The sequence below is a fragment of the Odocoileus virginianus genome, chromosome 19 (genome assembly GCF_023699985.2).
Source record: "Odocoileus virginianus isolate 20LAN1187 ecotype Illinois chromosome 19, Ovbor_1.2, whole genome shotgun sequence".
Lineage (NCBI taxonomy): Eukaryota > Metazoa > Chordata > Mammalia > Artiodactyla > Cervidae > Odocoileus > Odocoileus virginianus.
Genome location: NC_069692.1, coordinates 48,689,240 through 48,713,188, shown reverse-complemented (window position 1 = coordinate 48,713,188; position 23,949 = coordinate 48,689,240). Strand labels below are relative to the sequence as shown.

At 36.5% G+C, this 23,949-nt stretch overlaps 1 protein-coding gene across 5 annotated transcripts in view; it reads left to right on the top strand.

Moving 5' to 3' along the window:
- FAM135A (family with sequence similarity 135 member A) overlaps positions 1–23,949 on the top strand; it is a 151,528-nt gene that overhangs the window by 32,553 nt on the left and 95,026 nt on the right. For all 5 annotated transcript variants that reach the window (XM_070450222.1, XM_070450220.1, XM_020897086.2 and 2 more), the window contains one exon: positions 6,607–6,686. In XM_070450222.1, coding sequence (XP_070306323.1) covers positions 6,607–6,686 — 80 coding nt within the window. The remainder of the gene's footprint in view (positions 1–6,606; positions 6,687–23,949) is intronic.

Below are 23,949 nucleotides of genomic sequence, written 5' to 3'. Positions count from 1 at the left end.
AGTACAGGCATACCTTGGAGATATTGTGAGTTCAGTTCCAGATCATCACAATAACGCGAATTTCACAATAAACACATTCCCAGGAATTTTTTTATTTCCTGGAGCATGTAAAAGTGGTTAAAAAATTAAATGTGCAATAGGATTGTGTCTAGAAAAACAATGCACATACCTTAATTTAAAAACACTTTATTGCTAAAAATTGCTCACCATCATGTGAGCCTTCAGTGAGTTGTAATCTTTTGGCTGGTAGTCTTGCCTTAGTATTGATGGCTGCTGACTTATCAGGATGATGATAGCTCAAGGTTGACATGATAATATGACAAAATAAGACAGTGAAGTATGCCCCATTGGTTGACTCTTCCTTTCACCAACTATTTCTCTGTACCTTTTAGCAGTGTTTGATACCATTTTATCTGCAATAGAAGTTCTTTCAGAATTGGAGTTAATCCTTTCAAACCCTATCCCTACTTCATCAACTAAGCTTAATACTCTTTAAGTCCTTTGTTGTCATTTCAACAGTCTTCACAGCATCTTCAGTAGATTCCATCTAAAGAAACCACTGCCTCTGCTCATCCATAAAAAGCAACTCTTCTTCCATTAAAGTTTTATCATGAAATTGCAGTAATTTAGGCATATCTCAGGTTCCACTTCGAATTCTGGTTCTCTTGCTATCTTAGCCACATCTGCATCTTAGTCCCTCCACTGAAGTTTCGAACCCCTCAAAGTCATCTATGAAAATTGGAATTAGCTTCTTCCAAACTCCTTATTTTATTTTTTTAAACATTTATTTATTTGGCCTTACCAGGTTTCAGTTGCTACCCTCAGGATCTTTAGTTGCAGCATGTGGGATCTGATTCCCTGACCAGGTATCAAACTCTGGGCTCCCTGCATTGGGAGTGAGGAGTCTTAGCTACTGGCTCACCATGGAAGGCCCCAACTCCTATTTTAATGTTGATGTTTTGACCTCTTCTGTAAATCATGAATATTCTTAATGGCATCTAGAATGATGAATTCTTTCTGGAAGGTTTTCAATTCACTTTGCACAGATCCACCAGAGGAATTACTATCTCTGGAAGCTATAGCCTTATAGAATATATTTTTTAAATTATAAGACTTAAATTGGAAATTACTCCTTGATCCATAGGCTGCAGAATAGATGTTGTGTTATCAGTAATGAAAACAACTTTAATCTTGTTGTCTATCTCCATCAGAGCTCTTAGGGAACCAGGTACATTTTCAGTGAGCAGTAACATTTTGAAAGTCATCTTTTTTTCTGGGTAGTAGGTTTCAACAGTGGGCTTAAAATATTAAGTAAACTATGTTGTAAGCAGATGTTATGTCATCTGTTCTTTGTTGTTTCGTATATAGAGCCCCAGCAGAGATTTAGCTCAAGAACTTTCAGAATGGTGAAAGAGCTTTGACTTCAAGTTAAGTCACCAGCTGCATTAGCTCCTAACAAGAGAATCAGCCAGTTCTTTGACATTTTGAAGCCAGGCATTGACTTCTCCTCTCCAGCTATGAAACTTCTAGATAGCATTTTTTCCCAATAGAAGACTGTTTTGTCTGCATTGAAAATCTGCTGTTTAGAGTAGCCACTCATGAATTATCTTAGCTAGATCTCCTGGGTGACTTGCAGCTTCACCTTGCACTTCTATGTCATGGAGATGGCCTCTTTGCTTAAATGTCATGAACCAGCCTCTGCTGGCTTCAAACTTCCCTTCTACAGCTTCCTTGCTTCACTCAGCCTTTGTAGAATTAAAGGTATTTAGGGCCTTGCTCTGGTTTTAGACTTTGGCATGAGGAAATGTATAGCTGGTTTCATCTTCTCCTTAGATCACTGAAACATTCTTCATGTCAGCAGTCAGGTTGTTTGCTTTCTTTTCATTCGTATGTTCGCTGGAGTAGCACTTGTAATTTCTGTCAGGGCTTTTCCTTTGAATCTACAGCTTGGCTGGCTGTTTGGCACAAGAGGCTGAGTTTTCTGCCTTGAATGTGCCTTCCTCACTAAGCTTAATTAATTCTAGCTTTTGATTTAAAGTGAGAAACAACCAGCTCTTCCTTTCACTTAGAAGCCATTGTAGGATTGTTAATTGGCCTAATTTCAATATTGTGTGTCTTAACTGGGAAGCCTGGGGAGAGGGGGAGAGATGGGGGTATAGCCAGTTGGTAGAGCTCTCAAAACACACACAGTATTTATGAGTTCAGTGTCTTTTTTTAAAAAATTTTTTGTTAAAAAAAAATTGGCCCAATTTTATTTATTTATTTCTACTTTTTGGCCACGTGGCACGGGGGATCTTAGTTCCCCAACCAAAGATGGAACCTGTGGCCCTCCAGTGGAAGCAGTCTCCACCACTGGGCTGCCAGAGAAGTTTCAGCTCACTGCCTAACATGAGTGGTTCCTGGCACCACAGAACAACGACAGGAGTAACATCAAAGTTCACTGATCACAGATCACCGTAACAAATGAAATAATAATGAAAAAGTTTGAAACACACCTGAATTATCAGAGGATGACACTGAGACACAACGTGAGTGAATGCTATTGAGAAAATCATGTCAGTAGACACTTGACGCATAGTTACTACAAACCTTCAACTTTTAAAAAATAAAATATCTGTGAATGTTGTTGTTCAGTCTCTCAGTCCTGTCTGACTCTTTGCGATCCCATGGACTGCCACATGCCAGGCTTCCCTATCCATCACCAACTCCCAGAGCTTACTCAAACTCATGTCCATCGAGTCAGCGATGCCATCCAACCATCTCATCCTCTGTCTTCCCCTTCTCCTCCCACCTTCAGTCTTTCCCAGCGTCAGGGTCTTTTCCAATGAGTCAGTTCTTCGCATCAGGAGGCCAAAGTATTTTTATCATACTTGATGGGTTGTACTGCATCATGACTTCCTGATGTTCAGCGGGAGCCCTGTAGGTTGATTTCTGCAAACTTCTCATGGGATAATCCAAGCAGTGTTCGTCTCCTGCTATTGCTAGTTGTTTCAGACTCTAGTGATATTCCCTGTTCTACATTTAGAATCAGCCAAGGGGCTGTAGTTCCTTTTAGTGGGAAATAGTGTTTACAGATCATAATATATGTGTTAAAAGTACACATTTTTATTGAATCATTGTTTCTAGGCCTTCTCAGTTGACACAGAAAGTACACTTTTTTAAAGAAAAATACTTCATAAATTTTTGCTATTTTCCTGTTATAACTTTTATTTTTTTAACTTTATATTTCTATCTCTTTTCATTTACAGTGAAAGTCTTGGTTCCTAATAACATAATTACTCGTTGCTTTATTCATATGTGTGTAGATATGTCTAAGATAATTTCAAAATAATGGTAGCAACATAACCAGCAAGACTATTAATGTTGTTTGGAACCGCTTTGGGGTTTTCTTTTATTGTATATCCCCTAAGGAACAGGCACTGGAAGTACTGTGTTTTAAAAATCACTTGAAAGTACTCTGTGAAATGGCAATTAAGTAGATACACATTAAGTTCAGTTATTTTAGGGTGGTTTAAGGGATTGCTTTTTAAATTTAATGTATTTTGCTTTTTTTATAAAAAGATTTTATGATTCCAAAATAAAAACTCTGAAGTACGTTCATTGAAAAGGGCCTTATTTTCATCCCTTTTCCTTCTCTTCACCCCCATTTCCCTGTCTCCCCACCTATAAAAGCCATTTTATTTTTTATTAGTTTTGTGTATGTCCTTCTTCCTTTTTATTACTTTTTTTAAAAGGCAAAAAATACATAATCATATCCTTTATTCTCAAACAAAGGTAGCATAATATACATATTCTATACTTGGGGCTTTTGTCTTTAAAAAATATATCTTAGAGATCACTGCTTTATATTATATATAGATATGCTAAATATAGATAGAGATATGCTAGTGGCACTAGTGCTAAAGAACCTGCCTGTCAGTGCAGGAGACATATGAGGCATGGGTTGGATCCCTGGGTTGGGAAGACCCCCTGGAGGAGGGCATGCCAACCCACTCCAAGTATTCTTGCCTGGAGAATCCCTAGGACACAGGATCCTGGCAGGCTATGGTCCACAGGATCGCAGTCAGACATGACTGAAGCAACTTAGCATGCACGCACACATATATAGATATATGTATATATGTATATAAGATTATGTTTTATAACTGTGTGGTACTGCATCATAGTTTATTCAGCCAGTCCTTTATTGATAGACATTTTTTCTCGAGTTTTCTTGTTGCAGTTAATACTGCAGTGAATAACCTTATGCTACCTCACTGAAAGTTTTTCTAAAGTATCTTTGGGAGATAGTCTAACAAGTGTGATGCTAGGTCAGAGAGTAAATATGTGTGTTTTTGCTCTTTGTGGCTAAATTCCATTCCACATGGGCTTGCACCCTTTTACCTCTCTAGCAGTGCAGAATTCCTTTTTGTCCAGACTGTCACCAACAGAGTATTTTGTCAAATAGTTGAATTTCTGTCAATGTGATAGGTGAGAAAAGATAGCTCATTATAGTTTTAATTTGTGGTTTTTAAAATTATAAGATTGAACATTTTTTCATGTATTTAAGAGACATTGGCATTTCTTTTTTGGTGAACCATTTATTAATATCTTTTTCCCACTTTTTTTAGGTTAATTGGTCTTTTTCTCTGTTTTTAGATGCTCTTTATGTATTAGGAATATAAGTCAGGTTTTTAAAAGTGAAATTAAGATTTGTCTGAATGGATCAGCAGATGCATTTAGGACAGAAACAGCTTCATTGTGTTGCCTGCCTGACTGATTTTCTTTGATAGTTCTATACTATTTTGTTACTTCTTCAATAATCTTATAAAGATACATTTTAATACTTGGCAGTTTCCGTTGTTTTTTAAGCAAGAAGTTCTAAATAGCCTAGCTCACCATGGCCCTTAAAAAGGATGTATTTTATCCTGTGTTTTAAAAATTTTGTTGCTTGATATTTTATGTAAAAAATGGTTAACATATGCACAGTCTTGAAAGTAGCTAACACACACAGTTGAAAGTTTTGCTCATTGTTGGAGATTTGTACCTTAAAGTACCATTAATTCTAATTTTAAAAATGTATTTGCAGTCATAATAGGCTGCTTTTACAAATGCAAAAGGAACATTGTTTAAAATAACATATGTAATTACTACCAGTGGTTTGTTTTCCCTGTGTTTCTAGTACTCAGCCCAGTGGCTAACACATTGGTGGGTTCTCTATAAGTTGTGAATTAATGGTACATGTATGTATTATATGTACACATGCACATTTAATTTCAGGGAATTTTAAATAAGATACTCTAATGGTATACCATAAATGCAGTGTTGTTTAAATGTCTTTGAACTAATGTGTACAAATCTATTATAATTGTGGGTGTACACTTATAAGTAGGTCATAGTTCCTATGTTTAAGGAGTTTAAAATGAAACATATCAGTTGTTTATTCTTAGCTCTTATATGGCATACCTGAATATTTCAAAATATCAGTGTTTGATTTACTCTTTAATTAAAATTAAAACTTTGCTATCTAATGCCAAGGTTCCTGCTTTTTCCACTTTGATTTTTGTTCTCAGTCATCTCATGTTTTCAGGGTGACCTCATCTTAATCTTAACTCAGCATCTATCTCTGTAGCATTTTGCCAGTTCTCTTTAGGTCCAAACTGTGATTTTAAAGGTTCTAAGTTTAATTGACCACTCTTTCTTTCACTCTTTAAATCTGTCATTGTCCATATATTCTCTCCAACGCCATGCTTTCCTAGATATCATAGTAATAAATTTATGTATTTTAAATAATCTTTGTATTATTTACAGATTTATACTCCTGCCTAGGAAATCATTAAAGAAAAATTAAGATTAAATATTCAACTCTCTAGTGTCCATCTAAACTCATCCCTGATTTATAATCATCATTTAGCTTTTAGTAACCCTTTGTGTATGTGTGTGTGTGTTTGTATACACAGATACATATATCCTCCATTACATGCACAAACTTATAGTGTAATGATGTTAAAACAGAAGCATTTGTTTTTACGTCATAATTTTTTCTATTTAAATTGATTGTTAATGACTGGTAGATTTATATATATATATATATGTACATATATATATTCTTAATCTTGTGCAAGTAAAAGTACATAAACAGAATAGCACTGACCTTGAATAAAATTGAATTCTTTCAACATAATACATGTCTTATGGTATAAACCAATTTTTTAAAGCTGTTTGCTATTAATCCTGTGTTTTCTCAAAATTGTGCTTAAGAATATTTTTATTGTCTTTTAAATGAAAAAATAAATAAACCAGATTAAGCAGTGAAAGAATCCTTAGTAAACTCCTTTACTTAGAATCTTTAGTAAACTCCTGCTATTGTTATGACATTCTCTCATTTAAAGTAAGAATGTTTTTGTCTTTACATATGGCTGTTTCTCTTTGGGTTGTATGCAATGCAGTTGTAATGTTTGATCTGTATGTGGATCTGGTACACTGTTTTCCACCAATAGTAAATACTATGGGAGATTGGTAAAGCAGACGAACTTTATTTTTTAATACATATAGATACATAGAAATAGGGGCATTGCATATTTTTTAAATGTTTTGAAGTGACTTCTTTTGTCTCTTTTGCTTTAGTTTTTACCAGATTCGTGCATCTATGAAAATTCCACCAAGAGTTCCACACAGAGTAGAAGCTAGTTTGCTACATGCAGCAGGTAAGCCAAAGAATATTCTCAATTAAAAAAAAAAATGAAGCAAGATTATAATGACCAATAATGACTTTTCATAATTATTTTTATCTTTTAATTATGAACACAAGATGCCAAAGAGCATCATTCTCATACTCCATACAAGAAATATATTTGAGGTCTCAGTAAAACAGGCTTGATTATATATTCCTTGTCTCCATCTTAGGTTTCTTAGGATGAGCAAGTAAAAGAAAGTATGTGAAATTTCCATGAGAACAAACATAAGTAAGGGTGATATCAATTACATCATGTAATATGTACTTTTAACAAATGCATAGTGAATGTAAACACATAATTTGACATATGATCACAAAGCTGTTTTATGATAAAGTTTTATAGTATACGTTTTGAGTTTATTTTTTCACCTACTTTTTTTTTTACTTGATTAATGAGAAAATAAAGCATCAGAAAGTATAAAATAGACATGTTGTAACAGCTCTTTTATTCACTCATGTTCTAAAGAGACACTCTAGCATTAAAGGATTTGAGCCAAAACTAGTGGTCCTGATGTAATCATTGGGCATTTTTTTCAGCTTTCTTGATAGAGTATATTCTATTAAGCAGTTAGAAAATACAATGATTAATGAAACATACTAGAGAGTTTTCATTTCTAATATGAACTACTAGTTTTCAATGGATCACAAAACATTAAAAAACACCTAATATAAAGCTAACTCAATGAAGCTGTGAGCCATTCTGTGCAGGGCCACCCAAGACAGATAGGTCATGGTGGAGAGTTTGAACAAAACATGGCCCACTGGAGAAGAGAATGGCACACCACTTCAGTATTCTTGCCTAGAGAAAACCATGAACAGGGTGAAAAGGAAAAAATATGAAAGATGAGCCCCCCAGGTTGGTAGGTATCCAGTATGCTACTGCAGAATAGAAGAATAGCTCCAGAAAGAATGAAGAGGTTGGGCCAAAGTGGAAATGATGCTCAGTTGTGGGGGTGCAGGATTAGAAAGTCAAGAGTTACCTAGAGTAATAGGCAGGTATGGCCTTGGAGTACAAAATGAAGCAGGGCAAAGGCTAACAGAGTTTTGCCAGGAGAACATACTGGTCATAGCAGACACCCTCTTCCAGCAACTTAAGAGACTACTGTATACATGGACATCATCAGATGGTCAATAGCAAAATCAGATTGATTAATTCTTTGCAGTCAAAGATGGACAAGTTCTATACAGTCAGAAAAAACAAGACCTGGAGCTGACTGTGGCTCAGATCATGAACTTACTGCCAAATTCAGGCCTAAATTGAAGAAAGTAGAGAAAACCACTTGCCCATTCAGGTATGACCTAAATCAAATTCCTTATGAGTTTACAGTGAAAGTGACAAATAGATTCAAGGGATTAAATCTGGTAGACAGAGTGCTTGAAGAACTATGGACAGAGGTTCATAACATTGTACCAGAAGCAGTCACCAAAACTATCCCCAAGAAAAAGAAATGCAAGAAGGCAAATGATTATCTGAAGAGGCCTTACAAATAGCTGAGAAAAGAAGTGAAAGGGAAAGATATATCCAACTGAGTGCAAGCTTCCAGAGGATAACAAGTGGAGATGAGAAAGCCTTCTTAAGTGAACAATGTGATGAAATAGAGGAAAACAATAGAATGGGAAAGACTAGAGATCTCTTGAAGAAAATCAGAGATACCAAGGGAACATTTCATGCAAAGATGGGCACAATAAAGGTCAGAAATGGCAGGGACCTAACAGAAACAGAAGAGATTGAGAAGACGTGGCAAGAATATACAGAAGAGCTATACAGAAAAGATCTTAATGACCCGGATAACCAGGTCATCGGATTATTAATAATCCGATAACCGGATAACCACGTCTGGTTCAGTCACCTAGAACCAGACATCCTGGAATGTGAAGTCAAGGGGGCCTTAGGAAGCATGACTGTGAACAAAGCTAGTGAAAGCGATAGAATTCCAGCTGAGCTCTTTCAAATCCTAAAAGATGATGCTATGAAAGTACTGCACTTAATACGCCAGCAAATTTGGAAAACTCAGCAGTAGTCACAGCACTGGAAAAAGTCAGTTTTCATTCCAATCCCAAAGAAAGGCAATGCCAGAGAATGTTCAAACTACTGCACAATTGTGCTTATTTCACATGCTAGCAAGGTAATGCTCAAAATCCTTCAAGCTAGGCTTCAGCAGTTAGTGAACCAAGAACTTTTAGATGTACAAGCTGAATTTTAAAAAGGTAGAGGAACCTGAGAGCAAATTGCCAGCATCTCTTGGCTCACACACACGCACAAAAAAAACAAGAGAATTCCAGAAAAATGTCTACTTCTGCTTCATTGACTATACTAAAGTCTTTGTGTAGATTACAACAAACTGTGGAAAATTCTTAAAGAGATGGGAATACCAGACTACTTTACCTGTCTCCTGAGAATCCTGTATGAAGGTCAAGAAGGGACAGTTAAAACTGGACATGGAACAATGGACTGGTTCAAAATTGGGAAAGGAGTATGTCAAGCGTGTATATTGTCTCCCTGCTTATTTAACTTCTATGCAAATACATCATGTGAAATGCTGGGCTAGATGAATCACAAGCTGGAATCAAGATTGCCGGGAGAAATATCAACAACTTCAGATATACAGATGATGCCACTCTAATGGCAGAAAGTGAAGAGGAACAAAAGGGCCTCTTGATGAGGGTGAAAGAGAGTGAAAAAGCTGGCTTAAAACTCAGCATTCGAAAAACTAAGATCATGGCATCTAGTCCCATCACCTCATGGCAAATAAATGGGGGAAAATTGTAAACAATGGCAGATTTTATTTTCTTGGGCTCCCAAATCACTGCAGATGGTGACTGTAGCCATGAAATTAAAAGATAATTGCTCCTGGAAGTAAATGTATGACCAACCTAGACAGCATATTAAAAAGCAAATACATTACTTTGCCAACAAAGGTCCATCTAGTTAAAGCTATGGTTTTTCCAGTAGTCATGTATGGATGTGAGAGCTGGACAATAAAGATGGCTGAGGGATGAGGAATTGATGCTTTCCAATTGTGGTGTTGGAGAAGACTTGAGAGTCCCTTGGAAAGCAAGGAGATCAAGCCAGTCAATCCTAAAGGAAATCAACCCTGAATATTCGTTGGAAGGACTGATGCTAAAGCTCCAGTACTTTGGCCACCTGATGTGAAGAGCTGACTCCTTTGAAAAGACCTTGATGCTGGGAAAGATTGTGGGCAGGAGGTGAAGAAGGTAACAGAGGATGCAATGATTGAATGGATTCACTAACTCAATGGCCATGACTTGGGCACACTCCAGGAGATAATGAAGACAGAGAAATCTGGTGTGCTGCAGTATGTGGGTTGCAAAGAGTCAGACACAATTACTGACTGAACAACAACAGCATAAAGCTGTATTGAGCACAATTTAGTTCATTTTTGAAATTTAAAAATATATTCTGGCAATCTGATGTGCTGAAGATTATCTTTCTTAGCATACTGTGAATACTAAAATGCTGGTTCATGTTAAAAGTTTAATGTATTTTACATGATGAAGAGTTTATATGTTTTTGAAGACTGTCAAAATGCTCATATTGCTTATGACCAAAAAGATGTATATTTCTTTTAAAAAGAAAAAAATAAATTTTTTTCTTGGCCTTTTGTACATGTTCAGTTCAGTTCAGCTCAGTCTCTCAGTCATGTCTGACTCTTTGCGACCCCATGAATTGCAACATGCCAGGCCTCCCTGTCTATCACCAACTCCTGGAGTTTACTCAAACTTATGTCCATTGAGTCGGTGATGCCATCCAGCCATCTCATCCTCTGTTGTTCCCGTCTCCTCCTGCCCCCAATCCCTCCCAGCATCAGGGTCTTTTCCATGAGTCACCTCTTCGCATGAGGTGGCCAAAGTACTGAAGTTTCAACTTCAGCGTCAGTCCTTCCAGTGAACACCCAGGATTGATCTCCTTTAGGATGGACTGGTTGGATCTCCTTGCAGTCCAAGGGACTCTCAAGAGTCTTCTCCAACACCACAGTTCAAAAGCATCAGTTCTTCGGCGCTCAGCTTTCTTCACAGTCCAGCTCTCACATCCAAACATGACCACTGGTAAAAACCATAGCCTTGACTAGACGGACCTTTGTTGGCAAAGTAATGTCTCTGCTTTTTAATATGCTATCTAGGTTGGTCATAACTTTCCTTCCAAGGAGTAAGCGTCTTTTAATTTCATGGCTGCAGTCACCATCTGCAGTGATTTTGGAGCCCCCAAAAATAAAGCCTGACACTGTTTCCCCTGTTTCCCCATCTATTTCCCATGTATTAATGGGACCAGATGCCATGATCTTAGTCCTCTGAATGTTGAACTTTACATGTTAATGTATATATTTATTGTCAATAGGTCTTTTGTAAGTCTCCTTTCTAGGAAACAGAGGTTAAAGCAACTAGTGTTATAAGATGGATTGCTCCTCCCTTTTTGAAGTTCCTTAATCTAGTAAACTAAATGTCTTGCTCTATTGTATTTCTTAAAGTTGCCTGTTGAAAAAAAAAGCTAGAAAGACTTCTTTTTTCTGGACTTTTTATTTGCTTATTTTTTCAGCTTTATCAAGGAATAATTAACAATTTTACATATTAAAAGTGTACAACATGGTTTGTTTTATATATATACATATATACACTATATAATACATATAAATATGTGATTTGTTATACAGATACAGTGTGAAAAAATTGCCATAATCTAGATAATTAGCACATCTATCACCTCACATAGTTTTTTTGTGTGTTTGTGGTAAAGAAGGCTTAAGATTATTCTTAACAAATTTTAAGTATACAGTACTTTATTACTAGCTATAGTCACAATGCTGTGCATGAGATCTTCAGAACTTATTTTTCTTATAACTAAAAGTTTGTACCCTTTGAACTACATCTTACAATTTCTCTCACACCCCAGCCCCTGGCAACCACCATTTGGTTGTCTGTCTCTATGAAATTCACTTTTTTTTTAAGCTAGCTGTGCTGGGTCTTAGTTGTCACATGCAGGGTCTAGTTCTCTTAACTGGGATTGAACTCAAGCTCTCTGCATTGGGAATGAGGAGTTTAACCACTGGATCATCAGGAAAAGTCCCCAAAATTGATTTTGTTTTGTTTCCACATGTAAGTGATAACATCCAGTATCTGTCTTTTCTCTGTCTGACTTATTTTGTATAGCATAATGCCCTCCAGGTTCATCCATATTGCTGCAGATGACAGGATTTCCATCTTTTTATGGCTGAGTGATATCCATTGTGAATATATACACTGCGTTTTCTTTATCTATTCATCCACTGACAGACACTTTGGGTTATTTCCACATCTTGGCAGTTGTGAATAATGCTGCAATGAAAATGTGCATGCAAAACTTTCTTTGAGATACTGATTTCATTTCTTCCAAATATATATCTGGGAGTGGGATTGCTGGATCATGTGGAAATTATGTTTTTGATATTTTGCGGATCCTCCATACTGTTTTTTATAGTAACTGCACCAGTTCACATTTCCCACCAACAGTGCACACAAGTGTTCTCTTTTCACATTCTAACATCTCTTTTCACATCATGACATTTGTTATCTCTGGACTTGTTTTTTAAATAACCAATCTAACAAGTGTGAAGAGATAGCTCTTTATGCTTTTGATTTACATTTCCCTGAAAATCAATAATTTGTGATGATTAGTGATGTTGAGCACCATTTTATGTACCCGTTGGCCATTTGTATGTCTTTCTTTTTAGTGTTTCTACTTACCTATTCATTGATTTGGTTAGTGGTGTGCAGGATCTTCAATCTTCCTTGCGGCATGTGGGATCTTTTAATTGCACGGTTTGAACTCTTAGTTGTGGAATGTAGGATCTAGTTCCCTGACCAGGGATCAAACTTGACCCCCCTCCATTAGGAGCATGACTCCATTAGGAGTCTTAGCCACTGGACCACCAGGGCTTCATGGGTTCTTTGGAAAAAAATGTCTGTTCGTTTCTTCTGCCCATTTTAAAATCAGATTGTTTGTTTTTGCTAGTCAGTTGCTTGGTTCTTTATAGATTTTGGATGTTATCCCCTATCAGATGTATGATTGGCAGATATTTTATTCCATTCAGTAGGTTGCTTTTTCTTTTGTTGGTGGTGTCTTCCACTGTGAGAAGCCTTGTAGTTTTATGTAATCCCACCTGTCTGTTGCCTTTGCTTTGGTGTCAAACATAAATATTACTCAAGACCAAGGTAAAGGAGCTTTCTCCCTGTGTTTTCTTCTAGAAGTTTGTGGTTTCAGGTCTTAAAATTTAATCCATTTTGAGTTAATTTTTCTGAGTAATATATAATAGGAGTCCAGTTTTATTCTTTTGCATGTGTATATCCAATTTTCCCAGCATGATTTATTGAAGGGATTTTCTTTTTCTTATTATGTGTTCTTGGCACCCTGTCAGTTATTATTTGATCATATGTGTGTGGGCTGATTTCTGGGCTCTCTTTTTTCCTTCCATTGATCTATGTGCCTGTTTTTATACTACTACCATACTATTTTGGTTACTATAGCCATGCAATATAGTTTGAAATTAAGAAGTGTGATGCCTCCAGCTTTGTTCTTTTGCTCTTAAGATTGCTCTGGCTATTCAGGGACTTTTGTGGTCTAATACAAATTTTAGGATAATTTTTTCTATTTCTATGAAAAATGCCATTGGAATTTTGATAGCGATTTTATTGAATTTATAGATCACTTCAGGTAATATGGATATTTTAGCAATGTTAATTCTTCTAATCTAAGAACATAGGTTATCTTTCCATTTATTTGTGTTTTCTTCAGTTTCTTTCCTCACTATCTTACAGTTTTTAATGTACAGGTATTTCATCTCCTTTGGTTAAATTTATACCTAAGTATTTTATTGCTTTTGATGCTAGTATAAGTGAGATTTTTCAAGTAGTTCATTGTTAATGTATAGAAATGCAATTGGTTTTTGTATGTTGATTTTGTGTCCTGCAACTTTACCAAATTCATGGATTAGTTCTAACAGCTTTTTGGTGGAATCTTTAGGGTTTTCTGTGTATAAGATCATGTCATCTGTACAGACAGACACTTTTATTTCTTCCTTTCCTATTTGGATACATTTAATTTCCTTTTTGTGTGTGTATGTGGTTAGGACTTCCAGTACTATGTCAGAAAGGAGTGATGAAAGTGAGCATCCTTGTCTTTTTCCTGAGTTGAAAGGAGCACTTTCAACTTTTTACCATTAAGGATGATAGCTGTTGGCTTGTCATAAATGGCCTTTATTATATTGAGATACATTCCTTCTGTACCTAATTGATTGAATTTTTGTCATGAAAGTATGTTGAATGTTGTCAAATTATTTTTCTGCATCTTTTGAGATGATTATATGACTGTTACCCTTCATTTATCATCATTTTCTTAATGTGGTTTATGTTTATTGATTTGCATATGTCAAATCAATGCTTCCCAGGGATAAATGCCACTGATTATAGTGTATGATCCTTTTAATATGCTCTTGAATTTGGTTCGTTAGATATTGGTTGGTCAAAATTTCCTTTCATTTTTAAAGTAAAAATAAAAGGCACATTTTTCATTTTCACAGAGAAATTTTTTTGTTTGTTGAACAGTGTATTCACCATTTTGTTCCACTACCTTCTGCCAATTTTCAGGCAATTTCATAATCCATCTTCGCAAAACTTTTTATCTCTTTGAGCAAAGAACTGTTCCAAGTGCCTTTTACAGTCTTCCAGGGAATTGAATTTTTTTTCCATTAAGAGAATATCATAAAAACCACAATTAATGAACATTCAGAGTGCAAGGTCTGGTGATTATGGCGGATGAATCAGAACTTCCCAGCCAAGCTGTAATAGTATTTGGTTATTAAAGAAATATGTAGTGTTGCATTATCTTGATGGAAGAGAGTGTGTTTTCTCTTAACTGATTCTGGATGCTTTCATCAAGTACTACCTTCAGTTGGTCTAATTAGGAGCAGTATTTGTTGGAATCAATTATTTGGATGAAGACCAGCCTTTGGTATGGTTGGTGATGGTTCATTTTGCTTGCCCCATAATCTCTTCTTCCCAGATTATTGTACAGTATCCACTTTTCATCACCATCATAATTTGTTTTAAAAATGGAACATTTTCAAAAAACTAAAAATAAAAATGGAACATTTTCATTACATTTAAGTAGAGAATGTCATGCAGAAATACCGTCAAGAAGGTTTTTTTCTGTTTAACTTATGTAGAACCCAAACATCAAAGTGACTAACATAACTGAGCTGGTGCAAATGACTTTCATTTCTTGATTTGGATATTTTGAGTATGTTGGCTGTGGTATAACATTAATTTGTTCTCAATCAGTGGCTCAAAATGATCAATATCGATTTCAACTGCTCTAACCTATGGTGGGGCATTGTCCAGTGAGAAATCTCCAGCACGAGCTTTGCAAACCATTTTGACACATTTGATCAGTCACAGCACCTTTTCCATACACTGCACAAATCTTTTTTGCATTTCAGTTGTATTTATACCTTTCTTGAAATAAGCATAATATGGCACACATGTTGCTTTTTTCTTCCATCTTCAGTATTAAAATGACTGTACAAAAATTCACCGATTTTGTGTTTTTCCTGCATTCTTTTTTTAATTTTTGTATTGAAGGATGATTGATTTACAGAATTTGCTGTTTTCTATCAAACCTCAAACCTCAACATGAATCGGCCATAGGTATACATATAGCCCAATCCTTTTGAACCTCGCTCCCATCTCCCTACCCATCCCACCCCTCTAGGTTGATACAGAGCCCCTGTTTGAGTTTCCTGAGCCATACAGCAAATTCCCGTTGGCTATCTATTTTACATATGTTACTGTAAGTTTCTCTGTTACTCTTTCCATATATTTCACCCTCTCCTCTCCTCTCCCCATGTCCATAAGTCTATTCTCTATGTCTCTTTCTCCATTGCTGTCCTGTAAATAAATTCTTCAGAACTGTTTTTCTAGATTCCATAGATGTGTGTTAGAATACAATATTTCTCTTTCTCTTACTGACTCACTTCACTCTGACTCACTTTACCTCATCAGAACTGACTCAAATGCGTTACTTTTTATGGCTGAGTAATACTCCATTGTGCGCATATACCACAACTTCTTTATCCATTCATCTATTGATAGGCATCTAGATTGCTTCCACATTCTAGCTATTGTAAATAGTGCTGCAGTAAACAATGGGATACATGTGTCTTATTCAACCCTGGTTTCCTCAGGATATATGCCTAGGAGTGGGCTTGCTGAGTCATATGGTAGTTTTATTCCTAGTTTTTTAAGGATTCTACATGCCATCTTCCATAGTGGCTGTATCAATTTATACTCCCAGCAACAGTGTAATAGGGTTCCCTTCTTTCCACACCCTCTCCAGTATTTATTATTTGTAGACTTTTTGATGATGGCCATTCTGACTGGTGGGAGGTGATATCTCATTGTAGTTTTGATTTGCATTTCTCTAATAATGAGGGATGTTGAGCATTTCATGTGTTTGTTAGTCATCTGTATGTCTTCTTTGGAGAAATGTCTGTTTAGGTCTTTTTCCCACTTTTTGATTGGGTTGTTTGTTTTAGTGGTATTGGGTTGTATGAGCTGCTTGTATATTTTGGAAACTAATCCTTTGTCAGTTGTTTCACTTGCTATTATTTTCTCCCATTCTGAGGGTTGTATTTTCACCTTGCTTATAGTTTCCTTTGCTATGCAAAAGCTTTTAACTTTAATCAGGTCCCACTTGTTTACTTTTGTTTTTATTTTCATTACTCTAGGAGATGGGTCATAGAGAATCTGCTTTGATTTATGTCATCGAGGGTTCTGCCTATGTTTTCCTGTAAGAGTTTTATAGTTTCTGGTCTTAAATTTAGTTCTTTAATCCATTTTGAGGTTAGCATTGTGTGTGGTGTTAGGAAGTGTTCTAATTTCGTCTTTTTCCATGTAGCTGTGCCATTTTCCTAGCACCACTTATAGAAGAGGCTGTCTTTGCCCCGTTGTATATTCTTGCCTCCTTTGTCAAAAATGAGGTACCCATAGGTGCATGGGCTTATTTCTGGACTTCCTGTCTTGTTCCATTGGTCTATATTACTGTTTTTGTGCCAGTACCATACTGTCTTGATGACTGTAGCTTTGTAGTATAATCTGAAGCCAGGAAGGTTGATTCCTCCAGCTCCATTCTTCTTTCTCAAGACTGCTTTGGTTATTAGGGGTCTTTTGTGTTTCCATATGAATTGTGAAATTTTTGTTCTTCTTCTGTGAAAAATGCCATTGGTAATTTGATAGGGATCTCATTGAATCTGTAGATTGCATTTGGTAGTATAGTCATTTTCACAATATTGATTCTTCCTACCCAGGAACATGGAATATCTCTCCATCTGTTTATATCGTCTTTGAATTTCTTTCATCAGTGTCTTATACTTTTCTATGTACAGTTCTTTTGTCTCCTTAGGTAAGCTTATTCCTAGATATTTAATTCTTTTTGTTGTAATGGTGAATGGGATTGATTCCTTAATTTCTCTTTCTGATTTTTCATTGTTAGTGTATAGAAATGCAAGTGGCTTCTGTGTATTGATTTTGTATCCTGAGACTTTGCTAAATTCGCTGGTTAGCTCTAGTAATTTTCTGATACTATCTTTAGTGGTCATATATGGATGCGAGACTTGGACTATGAAGAAAGCTGAGTGCTGAAGAATTGATGCTTTTGAACTGCGGTGTTGGAGAAGACTCTTGAGAGTCCCTTGGACTGCAAGGAGATCCAACCAGTCCATCCTAAAAGAGATCAGTCCTGGGTGTTCATTGGAAGGACTGATGCTGAAGCTGAAACTCCAGTACTTTGGCCACCTCATGCGAAGAGTTGACTTATTGGAAAAGACCCTGATGCTGAGAGGGGTTGGGGGCAGGAGGAGAAGGGGACAACAGAGGATGAGATGGCTGGATGGCATCACTGACTTGATGGACATGAGTTTGAGTAGGCTCCGGGAGTTGGTGATGGACAGGGAGGCCTGGTGTGCTGGGATTCATGGGGTCTCAAAGAGTCGGACATGACTGAGCAACTGAACTGAACTGATCTTTAGGGTTTTCTGTGTTTAGTATCATGTCATCTGCAAACAGTGAGAGCTTTACTTCTTTTCCAATTAGGATTCCTTTTATTTCCTTTTCTTCTCTGATTGCTGTAGCTAGGACTTCCACAATTATGTTGAATAATTGTGGTGAGTGTGGACACCCTTGTCTTGTTCTTGATCTTAGGGGGAGTGCTGTCAGTTTCTCACCATTGAGGAGAATGTTTGCTGTAGGCTTATCATATATGGCCTTTACTATGTTGAGGTAGGTTCCTTCTATGCCCATTTTTTGAAGAGTTTTAATCATAAATGGGTGCTGAATTTTGTCAAAGGCTTTTTCTGCATCTGTTGAGATTATCATATGGTTTTTATCTTTCAGTTTGTTAATATGGTGTATCACATTGATTGATTCATGAATATTGAAGAATCCTTGCATTATTGGAATGAACCCAACTTGATCATGGTGTATGAGCTTTTTGATGTGTTGCCAAATTCTGTTTGCTAGAATTTTGTTGAGGATTTTTGCATGTAAATTCATCAGTGATATTGGCCTGAAGTTTTCTTTTTTCGTGTTGTCTTTGTCTGGTTTTGGTATCAGGGTGATGGTGGCCTTGTAGAATGAGTTTGAAAGTGTTCCCTCCTCTGCGATTTTTTGAAAGAGTTTTAGAAGGATAGGCATTTGCTCTTCTCTAAATGTTTGATAGAATTCTCCTGTGAAGCCATCTGGTCCTGGGCTTTTGCTTTTTGGGAGATTTTTGATCACAGCTTCAATTTCAGTGCTTGTAATTGGGTTGTTCATACTTCCTGGTTTAGTCTTGGAAGACTGAACTTTTCTAAGAATCTGTCCATTTCTTCTAGGTTATCCATTTTATTACCATGTAGTTCATTATAGTCTCTTAGAATCCTTTGTATTTCTGCATTGTCTGTTGTAACCTCTCTTTTTTCATTTCTAATTTTGTTGATTTGATTCTTCTCTCATTTTTTTGTGATGAGTGTGACTAAAGGTTTGTCAATTTTGTTCATCCTCTCAAAGAACCAGATTTTATTTTATTTTTTTTATTTATTTTTTTTTTTCTTCCATTTATTTTTATTTGTTGGAGGCTAATTACTTTACAACATTGCAGTGGTTTTTGTCATACATTGAAATGAATTAGCCATGGATTTACATGTATTCCCCATCCCGGTCCCCCCTCCCACCTCCCTCTCCACCCCATCCCTCTGGGTCTTCCCAGTGCACCAGGCCTGAGCACTTGTCTCATGCATCCAACCTGGGCTGGTGATCTAAGAACCAGATTTTAGTTTTATTAATCTTTACTATTGTTTCTTTTATTTCTTTTTCATTAATTTCTGTTTGTATCTTTATGATTTCTTTCTTTCTACTAATTTTAGGGTTTTTTTGTTCTTATTTTTCCAGTTATTTTAGGTGTAGTTAGGCTGTCTATTCAATGTTTTTCTTGTTTCTTGAGGTGAGATTTTATTGCTGTAAACTTCTCTCTTAGGACTGCTGTTGCTCCATCCCAAATGTTTTGAGTTTTTATGTTTTCATTGTCATTTGTTTCTAGAAATTTTTTTATTTCCCTTTTGTTGTCTTCAGTAACCTTTTGGTTATTTAGAAATGTGTTGTTTAATCTCCATGCATTTGTGTTTCTTACAGTGTTTTTCATGTGATTGATATCTAGTCTCATAGCATTGTGGTCAGAAAAGATGCCTGATATGATTTCAGTTTTCTTAAATTTACTGAGGTTTGATTTGTGACCCAAGATGTGGTCTCTCCTGGAGAGTGTTCCATGTGCATTTGAGCAGAAGGTGTATTCTTCTGCGTTTGGATGAAATGCCCTGAAGATATCAATGAGATCCATCTCATCTAACGTGTCATTTAAGACTTGTGTTTCCTTATGAATTTTCTGTTTTGATGATCTATCCATTGGTGTGAGTGGGGTGTTAAAGTCTTCTACTACTATTCTGTTACTGTCAGTTTCTCCTTTTATGTCACTTAATGTTTGTCTTATGTATTGAGGTACTCCTATGTTGGGTGCATAGATATTTAACAATTGTTATGTCTTCTTCTTGGATTGATCCCTAGATCATTATGTAGTGTCCTTCCTTATCTCTGGTAATCTTCTTTATTTTAAGGTCTGTTTTGTGTGATATGAGGATTGCTACTCCAGCTTTCTTTTGCTTCCCATTTGCATGGAATATATTTTTCCATCCTCTCAGTTTCAGTCTATATGTGCCCTGAGATCTAAAGTGAATTTCTTGTAGACAGCATATATATGGGTCTTGTTTTTGTATCCATTCAGCCAGTTTGTGGCTTCCCTTGTAGCTCAGCTGGTAAAGATTCTGCCTGCAATGCAGGAGACCTGGGTTCAATCCCTGGGTTGGGTAGATCCCCTGGAGAAGGGAAAGGCTACCCACTCAAGTATTCTGGCCTGGAGAATTCCATGAACTGTATAGTCCATGGAGTCGCAAAGAGTTGGACACGACTGAGCAACTTTCACTTTCAGCCAGTCTGTATCTTTGGTTGGAGCATTTAATTCATTTACATTTAAAGTAATTATTGATATATATGTTCCTATTGCTATTTTCTTAATTGTTTGGGGTTGATTTTGTAGATCTTTTTTCTTCTGTTACATTTCTTGACCATATAAGTCCATTTAACATTTGTTGTAAAGCTAGTTTGGTGGTACTGAATTCTCTTAACTTTTGCTTGTCTCAAAAGCCTTTGATTTTTCCATCAATTTTGAACGAGGTCCTTGCCAGTTACAGTCATGTCATTTGTAGATTTTTCCCTTCTGGTACTTTAAGTTTTTCATGCCATTCCCTTCTGACTTTCAGAGTTTCTGCTGAAAGATTAGCTGTTAAACGTATGGGATTTCCCTTGTATGTTATTTGTCACTTCTCCCTTGCTGCTTTTAATATTCTTTCTTTGTGTTTAGTCTTTGTTCATTTGATTAGTATGTGTCTTGGATGTTTCTCCTTGGGTTTATCCTGTATGGGACTCTTCATGCCTCTTGGACTTGATTGACTATTTCCTTTTCCACGTTGGGGAAATTTTCATCTATAATCTCTTCAAAAATTTTCTCTTCTTCTGGGACCCCTATAATTCAAATGTTGGTGTGGTTGATATGGGCCCAGAGGTCTCTGAGACTATCCTCAGCTCTTGTCATTTTTTTCACTTTCTTCTGCTCTTCCGAAGTTATTTCCACCATTTTATCTTCCAGCTCACTGATTCGTTCTTCTGCTTCAGATATTCTGCTATTGATTCCTTCTAGAGTATTTTTAACTTCAGTATTTGTGTTGTTTGTCCCTGCATGTTTATTCTTTAATTCTTCTAGGTCTTTGTTAATTGATTTTTTCATTTTCTTCATTTTGCCTTCAAGGTTTTTGATTATCTTTACTATCATTATTCTGAGTTCTTTTCCAGGTAGTTTGCCTATTTCCTCTTCATTTATTTGGACTTCTGTGTTTCTGGTTTGTTCCTTCATTGGTGTAGTATTTCTCTGCCTTTCATTATTTTTTTTTAACTTACTGTGTTTGAGGTCTTCTTTCCCAGGCTTCAAGGTTGAATTCTTTCTTCCTTTTGGTTTCTGCCCTCTAAGGTTGGTCCAGTGGTTTGTGTAAGCTTCTTATAGAGTGAGATTTGTGCTGAGTTTTTGTTTGTTTGTTTTCCTCTGATGGGCAAGGCTGAGTGAGGTGGTAATCCTGTCTGCTGATGATTGGGTTTGTATTTTTGTTTTGTTTGTTGTTTATATGAGACATCCTGCATGAGGTGCTATTGGTGGTTGGGTGATGCCAGGTCTAGTATTCTAGTGTTTTCCTTTGTGTGAGTTGTCACTATTTGATACTCCCTAGGGTTAGTTCTCTGGTAGTCTGGGATCTTGGAGTCAGTACTCCAACTCCAAAGGCTCAGGGCTTGACCTTTAAGGCTTCAGGTGTGGTACTCTGGTCATTTCCTGTAGCAGTGAATGACATATTCTCTTTAGTTCAGTTGCTCCGTCGTGTCTGACTCTTTGCGACTCCATGAATCCCAGCACACCAGGCCTCCCTGTTCATCACCAACTCCCAGAGTTTACTCAAACTCATGTCCATCGAGTTGGTGATACCATCCAGCCATCTCATTCTCTGTCGTCCCCTTCTCCTCCTGCCCCCAACCCCTCTCAGCATCAGGGTCTTTTCCAATGAGTCAACTCTTTGCATAAGGTGGCCAAAGTACTGGAGTTTCAGCTTCAGCATCAGTCCTTCCAATGAACACCCAGGACTAATCTCCTTTAGGATGGACTGGTTGGATCTCCTTGCAGTCCAAGGGACTCTTAAGAGTCTTCTCCAACACCACAGTTCAAAAGCATCAGTGCTTCGGCGCTCAGCTTTCTTCACAGTCCAACTCTCACATCCATACATGACCACTGGTAAAACCATAGCCTTGACCAGACGCACCTTTGTTGGCAAAGTAATATCTCTGCTTTTTAATATCCTGTCTAGGTTGGTCATAACTTTCCATCCAAGGAGTAAGCGTCTTTTAATTTCATGGCTGCAGTCACCATCTGCAGTGATTTTGAAGCCCCCAAAAATAAAGCCTGACACTGTTTCCCCTGTTTCCCCATCTATTTCCCAAGAAGTAATGGGACCAGATGCCATGATCTTAGTTTTCTGAATGTTGATCTTTTAGCCAACTCTTTCACTCTCTTCTTTCACTTTCATCATGAAGCTTTTTAGTTCCTCTTCACTTTCTGCCATAAGGGTGTCTTTATGAAATACATGTTGAGTCCCAAGAGAATATAACTCTCTTCCACTTGGATTTCTGACCAAATAAAGTAACAGGGACCTGACTTACCTTTCAGTTACCTTTCAGTTAAACATATATGTATGTGCTGTACTTAGTCCAACTCTTTGCAATCCCATGGACTACCACCCTCTAGGCTCCTCTGTCCGTGGGGATTCTCCAGGCAAGAATACTAGAATGGGTTGCCAAAACATCTGTGTATATCTATTCTTTTTCAGATTCTTTTCCTGTAATTTTCTTTTCCTAAGTTTCTTTGTCTGGCTTCTGTATCAGGGTGGTACTAGCCTTGTAAATTAGTTTGAAAGTGTTTCTTGCTAGTCAGTTTTTGAAGGAGCTTGAGAAGGATTAGTATTAATTCTTCTTTATATGTTTGGTAGATTTCACCTATGAAGACTTCTGATCCTGGACTATTATTTTGTTGGGAGATTTATTAGTGATTCAGTTACCTTACTCATTACTGGTCTGTGCAGATTTTCTTTTTTTTTTATCACTCAGTCTTGATAAGGTACGTCTCTAGGAATTTATCCATTTCTTCTAAGTTATCTAATTTGTTGGGGTTATTGTTCATCATAGTCTTTTATTCCTTGTAGTTCTGTGATATTTGTTGTAATGTCTCCTGTTTCATTATAACTTTATTTGAGTCATCTCTTTTTTTATAGATTTGTCAATTTTGTTTATTTTTCAAAAAAAACCCAGTTTCATTCATCTTTTCTGTTGTCTTTCTTACCTCTATTTCATTTACTTCTACTCTGATCTTGGTTATTCCCTTCCTTCTGCTAACTTTGGGCTTTGTTGTTCTTTTTCTAGTTTCTTGAGGTGTAAGGTTATGTTGTTTGAGACCTTGCCAGGTCATTGGTATGACAGAAATATTACAAGTAATTAATATTTTTTGCAGAGTAGTATTATTTTGACATTGTGAAAATTTGTGTTTCAGAAATACCTAAATGAGCCTTCTTTCTAAGTGCCTTTTGCTAGGCACTGTTATTTTGGTTTTTATTAGTTATAAGTCCAGATTTAGTCATTGTTGTTACCCATTCAGTTTCAAGTTTCTGAGACAGTCAACTATATATTATTGACTGTGAGATGTCAATGACCTGATAGCTTGCTAGTTTTCAAAAGAAAGTATCTTAAAAATAAATTGTTTATAGTAGACACCAGTTTTTATGAGAGTCACCTGGATTTGGAAAACAGTAGACATCCATGATATGTAATTTTAACCTATAGAGAAAGCATTACATATGTATAAATAAAACATTATACCAGAAATTTTTAAGAGATTGTATGAAAGAGTGAAAGTGTTAGTCACTCAGTCATGTCTGACTCTTTGCAACCCCATGTAGCCTTCCAGGCTCCTCTGCTGTATACTTTTAATTAAATTATAGCAGCTAAAATGG